General features: G+C 40.5%; 1 protein-coding gene across 1 annotated transcript in view; it reads left to right on the top strand.

Annotated features, from left to right (window-relative positions):
* The window catches only part of Rnf170 (ring finger protein 170), a 37,743-nt gene that overhangs the window by 10,489 nt on the left and 17,698 nt on the right, over positions 1 to 9,556 (top strand). Inside the window, exons 5-6 of the mRNA XM_026786858.1 lie at positions 1,665 to 1,773; positions 8,173 to 8,277. Of these exons, the coding sequence (XP_026642659.1) occupies positions 1,665 to 1,773; positions 8,173 to 8,277 (214 nt within the window). The remainder of the gene's footprint in view (positions 1 to 1,664; positions 1,774 to 8,172; positions 8,278 to 9,556) is intronic.

The raw sequence follows: 9,556 nt of genomic DNA on the forward strand, positions 1-9,556 counted from the left end.
TACCATGTGTGTACCCAGGGCCATGGAATTCAGAAGAGGATGTTAGACTCCCTGGAACTTGATTACAGATGGTTGTGAGCCATCATGTGAGTTCTGGGAACTGAACATACAAACTGTTAAGCCAGCTCTCCAGTCCCTGATGAAGCTGTACATTTTGTGTTAGTGCTAGATAGTTGTCCAGGTCCTTAGGTACTACAGTAAATCCTACAAGTGGAGTTTTGGCCTCATGGCACTTATATTTCAGAATGATATTTGATGTGTGTGTCTTGTACTGTAATTTCAGTCAGCATGGCTCTTGAATCATAACAGTGATATGGCCAAGGAATATGCATAGATGTATGCATTCAATTGGTTTGGGCTTCTGAGACAAGGTCTCATGTAGCCCAAGCCTGGAACTTATTAGGTAGCCAAGGGTGAGTTGGACTTCTTATCATCCTGCCTCCACAACCTTGCTGTTGGGATTCCAGCATGTCCACTGAAAAGCATATTAACATTTATTCGCATGACTTTGTGAGGACCAACGTTCAAAGTTCAATAGTGTCCAATTTTTTCTACTTCTAGCATTAGCAAATCTTCGCTGAAGTTTAGTTCTGTTCTTGTGGAAGGCAGAGCAGATATGCAACACTCTTCCGAGGACAGCTGTTAAATAAAAGGCTGTAAGAAACGAAGCCAGACACAAATCTGCAATTCTAACATTTGAGAAACTGGGGCAGAACTGCTATAAATTCCAGGTCTGCCAGGACTACATAGCAAGAGCCTGTCTCAACCCCCCCCCCCAAAAAAAAATTGAAAATGTTAAAAAGTTTTTAAATGAATGCTAAGAATAATAGTTTGATATTACTTTTTCTTTTTTGATGGTATTAAGGATCAAATCCAGGGCTTCTTACATGCTAAGCGGGTGCTCTCCCACGGAGTTACACTGAAGCCTGGTGTTTCTTTCTTTTTTTCTTTTTCTTTTTTAAATTTATTTTTCTCTTTTATTCTTCTCTCATATATTACACCTCGACCACAATTTCCCCTCCGTCCTCTCCCTCCAGTCTCTCCCCCAGATCTATCCCCACCTCCACCTCCCCTCAGAGAAGAGCAGGCCTCCCAGGGATATCAACCAAACATGGCATAACAGAGACAGCGCCTGCTCTCACTGTTAGGCATCCCACAGGAACACCAAGATTCTCAGCAATAACGTTTATGCAGAGGACCTACATCAGAGCCCTACAGGTTCCCTCATCTCTGTGAATCCCCGTGAGTCCTAGTCAGTTGATTCTGTGGGCCATTTTCCTTTTATCTTCCCTCCCCCTCCTCTGCAGGACTCCCCAAGCTCCATCTAATATTTGTCTGTGGGACTCTCCATCTACTCCCATCAATTGCTGGATGAAGTCTCTCTGGTCTCTTGATAATTCTGCTATAAAGCCTGGTGTTACTTATTCTCTAGTTTATATATTAGCTTGTGGAACTCAAAATAACATATGCACTATAATAAAGTAAAAGACAAACCTTGAGTTAATCTATATTTTGGTTTCAAATTGTGTTTAGGAAGGAAGGTAAAGGCCAAGTAGTTTAAATAAAACTGTATAACTTTGTAAGCTTCTCAGTCTTGTAAGACCTTAAGCCATTGTGTATGTATAATTTCTGTTCTGAGAGGTGTGTCTGTGTCCTCTCACCAGGATGTCCCTGTGCCTCCTCGACAGCAGTTCTACACTGAAATGTACTGTCCAATCTGCTTACATCAGGCCTCCCTTCCTGTTGAAACCAACTGTGGACATCTTTTTTGTGGTAAGCAAACAATATCATACTTGGTTAAAATGACTAGCTCAGGACCTATGTGTGTATATAGGTTGGATTGATAATTTTATTTTTATCACATCTTCTATTTCTTGAGAAAAGTGGGTTGCTTCTGATGTCCTGTTCTAGTTGCTATCCAAACAATAATATATTATTTGTTGGTAAATATAGTAATGTCTGAGGATGTAGATCAGTTGGTAGAATTCCTGCCTTCATGCACTTGATCTCCAGGGCTATAATCAGGCTTGGTGGTGCATGCCTGAATCCTAGTACTCAGTGGAGGCAGGAGGATCAGAAGTTCAAAGTCATCCTCAGCTAGAAAGAAAGTTTAAGACAACCTTGGTTTACATGAGAGCCAGTCTCAAAAAAAAATGTATATGTATACATATACCTTTGCCTGTGTAATAGTATATACACATTCAGATAGACAGATATTAAACAATTTATTTGTTATTTCAGATTTCCTATAGGAAGTGTTCTCTCTAGAACTAAGCCACAAACCTCTACTATCTGTCTTTACTCTTTCTGTGTGACCTTAAGGAGTTGGAGACAGAGAATGAGACACCTAGAACCCATACCAGCATAACGAGGGAGTATTTTCACATTCAGTATCAATGAGAGGTGCCTTCTATCCCACATTGGCTTTCCTAGTTCCCTAGAAGACTTCATAGAGAGTGTCAAGATACCATTATTTCTTATTATGTTCATACAAGATTAGGATGTGCTCACTGTGTACTGGAAGAATATACACTAATCTCATGCAACCTCACAAATCAGAAACTGAGGTTCAAAGAAGGCAAGAAATTTTGTAACGGGTAACCTAGCTTTCAAACAACCTAGATCTGTCTTTAAGCTCTCTGCTTAGTTCTGCTTTGATTGGCAGCTTACAGGAGGATGAACACTCTTAAGCACTGCTCTTAAGTTAGCGATGTTGTCGCTAGGCCTAGTTTTCAGTGATGATATTCCTTTCTGTCAGTCTCAAGTTGAATAACTAAGTGTTTTTCTTTTTATGTTTCACCCCTTGAACCTACAGATACTTCATAAACATGGCTAATGAGCAGGATATTAGAAGCATTCTAACTCATTGGTATATACAATTAAGATTATTCCCAGTGTGCTCTGAATTTTTACTTAAAGACTAATTTAAAATGTAGTATATGATCCTTTATTAGTGTCCTCTCTTTTGTGTCTTTTGTTTGACTTCATCATAGAATCTTTTTTTTTTGGTTTTTTCGAGACAGGGTTTCTTTGTGGCTTTGGAGCCTGTCCTGGAACTAGCTCTGTAGACCAGGCTGGTCTCGAACTCACAGAGATCCGCCTGCCTCTGCCTCCCAAGTGCTGGGATTAAAGGCATGCGCCACCACCGCCCGGCTCATCATAGAATCTTTACAGTTTTATTATTGATATATTGATAATATTGATGCTGCTGTGTTTGATAGGGATATTTGAAATCCCTACCTTGCAGTGCAGAGTTTTCCATACATTGTGATTGTTATACTGAATCTAGTTCTATGTTCCTTCAGCCATTAATTTCAAACTCCCCAAGATTTTGTTCTTAAATACTGGGTCTCACCTTATAGCCCTGGCTGACCTAAAACTTGCTGTGTGGCTGAACTTCTTCAAACCCAGAGATTCACTTCCCTCTGCCTTCCAAATGCTGGGACTGAAAGCATATCCCACCAGACTCAGCTATGGTTTTAGTTTGGATTTTTTTTTTTTTTTTGGAGACAATATATTGCTTTGTACAATAGCCAGACACTGAACTAACTGGCAATTCTCCTACCTCACCTCCAAAACTTTGGGATACAGGCATGTACCACCATGCCCAACCTCACTAAGGTATTTTTCCCAGTTCTCTAACATATGATAGAACACTGGATTATCTATGGAATTTATTATTCACCTTGGCCAAGGCAGGATAGTTCTTCTCTCAGGAACTCTGTCCAGCCCTTCTCTGAGCTCTACTGATGGTCTTTCAACTTTTGTTTTGGTTCACGACTCTCTGTGTTTGTATGCCTTAGTCCAGGTACCATGGTTGTGTAGAGACATTAAAGGACAAATCCGAGTGAGTCCTTGCTTCCTTCTGCATATGCCACGCTTGACGGCCTCCTGTCTTCACATCCCATCTCCAGAGCACCGAGATTACAGACTGTGCCATTGCATCCAGCCTTACATGGATTCTAGGGATCTGAACTCAGGTCCTCAGGCTTGAATAGCAAGTGCTTTGCTCACTGATGCATCTGCCCGCCTCATTTCAGTCTTTTAATTGTCTTTCAGGAATGCTGAAGAATAGCAGGATAATAAGGATCAAGTGGGGGAGGGCAGCTAATGCCCATCAGGAGAGACAGACATCTTGCTGCTCTCAGACCTGTGATAGGTACTCCTGATCCATCTGACCCACCTCCTGAATCTAGACAGGGTCTTGATCATCCTCCTGGCAGGTGTTAGCAGTCTGTGAGGCTTGGCAGACAAAATGAACTTGTTTGCCAACTCAGGCATAGCTGATTCACTGGCTGGATAATCCTGTGGGTTGAAAGATGGCTGTATTGTGTTCTTGCTGTTACCTCTGAGTCTGAGGTAATAGGATAGATTGCTTCTGATATCCTGCTCTACTTGTTAGCTACGTTTTTCTTTTAAGATAGGTCTCGTGTATCCTAGATTGGTTTCAAATGTGCTATGTAGCCCAGGATGACCTTGAACTTCTGATCCACATTACCTCCCAGGTGCTGAGATTTAGGCATGCACTACCATGCCTCTTTTATGTGCTGAGGGGGATTGATAACCCAAGGCCTGTGTATGCTAAGCTACCACTCCACCAACTGAGCCATGCTACGTACATTTATTTATTTAGTAAATTCAAAAGTAAAGAACTTGTTATGCAATTTCTCAAATAAATTCTCTGGACAATAGTTCTTTTATGTAGCATAGCCCCTCTGCTCCACCACGGTAAATTAGAATACTAACTGCACTAGAATCATCCATCTTATTTGCATCTAAGGTCTGCATTATTTAACTGTCAGGCCTGTGAAATTTTGTTCTTATTTTGCAATTAAATAGATTCAGAGAGATTGTGACCCAGATGAAAGTTCAGTCATCTCTTGTACCAGATGATACTTAAGTATCTTTTCTATGGAGTGAGAAAATTGAATAAAAAAAGTCAAGTGTCTAATAGCAGATGAATTGAAGCATTTAATCTGCTAAGTCATAGTTTTTCAGTGAAACCAAATGGTGTTACATAACTGGCATAATAAGGACACCCACACCCTAGTTTGAGGAAAAGATACTCGAGGTTAAATGAGTGTAATGTCTGTCAAAGTAGGTTGAATTTTTGGGTGAAAAGGTCATAAAGCTAAGACATGGTATCAGGCGAAAATATCACTAATAAATTAATTTCTGTTTTCTTTGTGTGTGTGCGCACCTGTGTATATATTTGTATGTGTACAGGCTCATGTATTTGTGTGGGCATGCATGTGTGCATGTGTGTATGCATACCCATTTTCACATATGTATATGTTGAGGTTAGAGATTGGTGCTGGTATTGTTGCCAGTGTGTTTTGTTGTTGTTGTTGCTGGTGGTGGCTTTTTGTTTTCTTGTTTGTTTGGTTTGTTTTTTTTTTTTTTTTTTGAAACAGGGTTTCTCTATTAATGTAACTCTCACTCTTCTAGAACTCACTGCAGACCAGGCTGGCCTCAAATTCATAGAGATCCACCTGTCTCAACCACCCTAGTGCTAAGATTAAAGGTGTATGTCACTACACCTGGTTTATCTTAGTTTGTCACATCCCCTCCCCCAACCTGGCGCTCAGTGGTTAGGTTAGACTAGCTGGCCAGCAATCCCCAATGATTTACCTCTCATGCTGCGGTTACAAATGCATGCCACAGTACCTGGCTTTTACATCAATGCTGCAGAGCCAAACTTGGTGCTAATGCAGCTCCCTAACCTCGTGGCTTGTTTGTTTCACATGGACTCTGGGACAAGCACTTCAGCAGCTGAGCTATTTCTACAGCCCCAGGTTTTGCTTTCATACAGATTTTGTGTGAAAATAGAATACCCAAAGTACTTAATAAACTTTGAAATTAACACAGTAATAATAGTTTTGCTTTTAAACTCATCTTGAAGTTGGTGAATTGACTGTTCCCTAACTTGGCCAGCTTCTGCTAATCCAAGTGGTTGCTCACTGGTATCCTCACAAACCATTCCTTTCTGCTTGAACTCTTGTTCATAAAGAATACAAGTGTCTTGTCTCCTGTTTTCTACCTGTCTGACCCTTAGCTGTCCTACGAAGTTCGGTTCAAGTTCTGTACTTAGGCTGCCGTCTGTATATCTCTACTCCTTTTCGCTTAACATTGCACAATTCAAGACTTGGCTATCTTCTAGCTGATTTGAGTACTTCACTTTGTTTTCCACAATTGGTTTGCTATTGCTTCTTCCAAATTCTGGCTCAGAGAGGTCAGAGTAAGGAACATGGGTGCTGGTAATGTAGCTACTTAGTAGAGTACTTGCCTGGTGTACATGAGGCTCTCTGTTTGGCCCTTTAAAAGCACCAGGCAGTAAAAATGTTCCTTCATGTTAATGGATTGAAGCTAAGTGTTTATCTGCTGAATGCCCCTACCCACTTTTGAGGTCTTCTTAAAGGCAGGGTTGTCATCTTTGGTTGTTTGGTTGTCCATGAATATCTTCGTGTGTGAGTGTGTGTTTATGTGGCATACATGTGTGGATGGGGGGGTACTTGTGGAGGCCCATATCAACCTCAGGTGTTGGTCCTCAGAATACCTTCTTTCTTCTTTCTCATTTGTGTGTGTGTTGGGTGGGATGGGTGTGCATGCATGTGGTGGTGACTTCCTCAGTCACTCTCTACCATATTTCTGAGATAGAGACTCACTCAGCCTGGATCTCATTTGGCTAGACTGGCTGGCTAGCAAGGCCCAGGAATGTTCATATTGCCACCTTTTCTGCTGTGGCATCACAGGCACAAATTGTAGAACCTGGATTTAAACAATAGCAAAAAAATGAACACGAGTACCACCATAAACTTTACATATTCAGCCAACAACCAGGCCTGACCTTTTCTCTTTTCTGAATTGGGAGGTGGGCTTCTTACTGTCACGGAGCTTGCTAAGTAGGCTGGGCTGGTTGCCAGTGAGCCCCAGAGATCGGCCTGTGTTTGCCTCCTCAGTACTGGGATCCCATGTGTGTGCCACAGTGTCCAACTATTTTACATCGGTTTGTGTTATAAGGAGGGGCTGCTTGTTTGTCCCAGCCGCCCAGTTAGCTTAGCCCCAAAATAACCACACAGACATTGTATTCATTAAAACACTGCTTGGCCTATTAGCTCTGACTTCTTATTGGCTAACTCTTAAATTAATTTAACCCATCTCTATTAATCTGTGTGTTGCCATGTGGCAGTGACTTACTGGGTAAAATTCCCAGCATCTGTCTCTGGCGGATCCACGGCGTATCTCCGACTCCGCCCTTCTTCTCCCAGCATTCAGTTCTGTTTTTCTTGCCTACCTAAGGTCTGTCCTATCAACAGGCCCAAAGCAGTTTCTTTATTAACCAATGAAAGCAACACAAAGTCAGAAGGACCTCCTACACCAGGTTTGTGGGAACTAACTTAGGTCCTCATATTTGTACAGCAGAGACTTTACTGACTGAGCCAGCTTCCCCTTCCTCATGAATATCATCTAGGAGAGTACGTTCTTCAAATATTAAACTAGTATAGACATTTTATCAAGGAGGCCTCGTATTTCAGTGATTTGGTTTTCAGTTTTTGGAATGGCAGGGAGGAAAGGCTGGTCTTGAACTTGCTGTGTAGTTGAAGTTGATCTTAAGCTCCTGACCTCTCACCTAAACCTTCTAAATGAAGGGATTATAACCACCACACCTCATTTGACTTTCTAAACTATTGTTATTGTTGAAGCAGGGTTTCACTGGGTGGCCCAGCTCTGTGTTTTCCAGTACTGGGGACTATAGCTGTGTGTCAACACAGCCTGCTGGCTCAGTGAACTAAAAAAAAGTATTTTTCAAATATACCAAATTTGGAACAAAAAGTATTTAACAGTTTATCATATTTAACACCATGTTTATTTTACATAGGAAACTATTTTCTATGAGGCCTCAGTAACTGAGGTGGTTAATAATTGTTTTTTATTGTATAAAATGTCTGTTAGTTAGTGGCTGAAATAAAAATTTTTTAATGGTTGAAAATGATTGCTAGATTTTAATTTACCTGAGGGTTTGGTTGAATGAAATAAAACTTTTCCAAGAAATATTCAATAAACAATGTAATAAAACAGTGTTTAAAGAAAGGTAATGCTATTAAATAGTTGAAACTTGAGCAGTATATATAGACTTTAAAGCTTCATTGTTGATATTTTTTGTTCCACTAGGTTCCTGTATAATTGCATACTGGCGATATGGGTCCTGGCTTGGTGCGATCAGTTGTCCAATCTGTAGACAAACGGTAGTGTTATTTCATTTCATAAATATTAGCAGTTTTTTTGTTTTAAAATGTTTTATTTTATGTGTATGTGCCTGAGTGTATGTATGTACAGCCTGTGTGTGCAAGAACCCACAGAGGTCCGAAGAAGGCCTCTCGAGCCTGGATCCTCTCGAACTGAAGTTATAGTGACTGTGAGCTACCATATTGGTGCTGAGAACTGAACCCAGTCATCTGCAGGAGCTAAGTTTTCTTAGCCATTGGGCCATCTCCCCTGCCAGGGTTAACAGTCTTAAAATTTAAATTGAGCTACTTTTTAAGCCAAACTCGATTTTTATGGCTTCACTAAGTTTTTTAAAAGTACATTTAAAAAAAATCATTCAGAAGGGAATTATATTTGAAATCCCACAGTTGTAGTGAGAAGCAACTAATAAATAAGTTTATCCCAATTCCTGAGCCTTTGTTTTAAGACCAGCAAAGGAATAAATGAACTAGTTAATCACGTGGCAGCATGTTATCCCCTGCGTGCTGTTCTCTTTTGGAAAAATATGTGTGACATAGCCAATCGAATTGCCATAAGCAAACTGCCAGAAAGCTCTTACCTTTTGCCAGAAACAGGGAGGCCAGTTAGTATATCTTGAACTAAAAATAAGTTCCACAGTGTTCTATTGCTGTGGAGAGACACCACGACCATGGCAACTCTTCTAAAGGAAAGCATTTAACTGGGATTGCTTACAGTTTGGAAGATTTAGTCCATTATCATCATGGCCAGAAGCATGGTAGCATGCAGGCAGACATGGTGCTGGAGAACATCCACATTTCAAATGTAGCAGGAAAGAGAGACACTGATCAGTGGTTTTCTTAAGCCAAGAAAGGATTAAAAAAAAAATCTAGAATGCTTCAAAATTAAACCTGTTCTTTTTTAAAGATTTATAGATATAGACTATGCATATGAGTGCTCTGTCTGCATGTACATCTGTGAGAAGAGGACACTGGACCCCACTACAGATGGTCATGAGCCACCATGTAGTTGCTGGGAGTTGAACTGAGGACCTCTGGAATAGCAATGAGCTCTTCCTCAATGAGCTGTCTCTCTGGCCCACTAAAACTGTTTTGAGTCCCTTCCATTTTATCTCATATTTTTCAGTGATTATTCTTTACATACTGTTACGTTATTAGCTATAATTTTTCAAGGTCTCTGTATTGTCCTGAGGCAACTGTGTGCTGTCTTTATCATGGCCATGAAAGTAGCAAAACCAATCTTTGGTAACAACAGTACCAAGACTTATACCTGCTTTTTTTTTTTTTATTGAGAAAAGGAAAAAAAAAGTATC

Source organism: Microtus ochrogaster, linkage group LG7_11 (assembly GCF_000317375.1).
Source record: "Microtus ochrogaster isolate Prairie Vole_2 linkage group LG7_11, MicOch1.0, whole genome shotgun sequence".
Taxonomy (NCBI): domain Eukaryota; kingdom Metazoa; phylum Chordata; class Mammalia; order Rodentia; family Cricetidae; genus Microtus; species Microtus ochrogaster.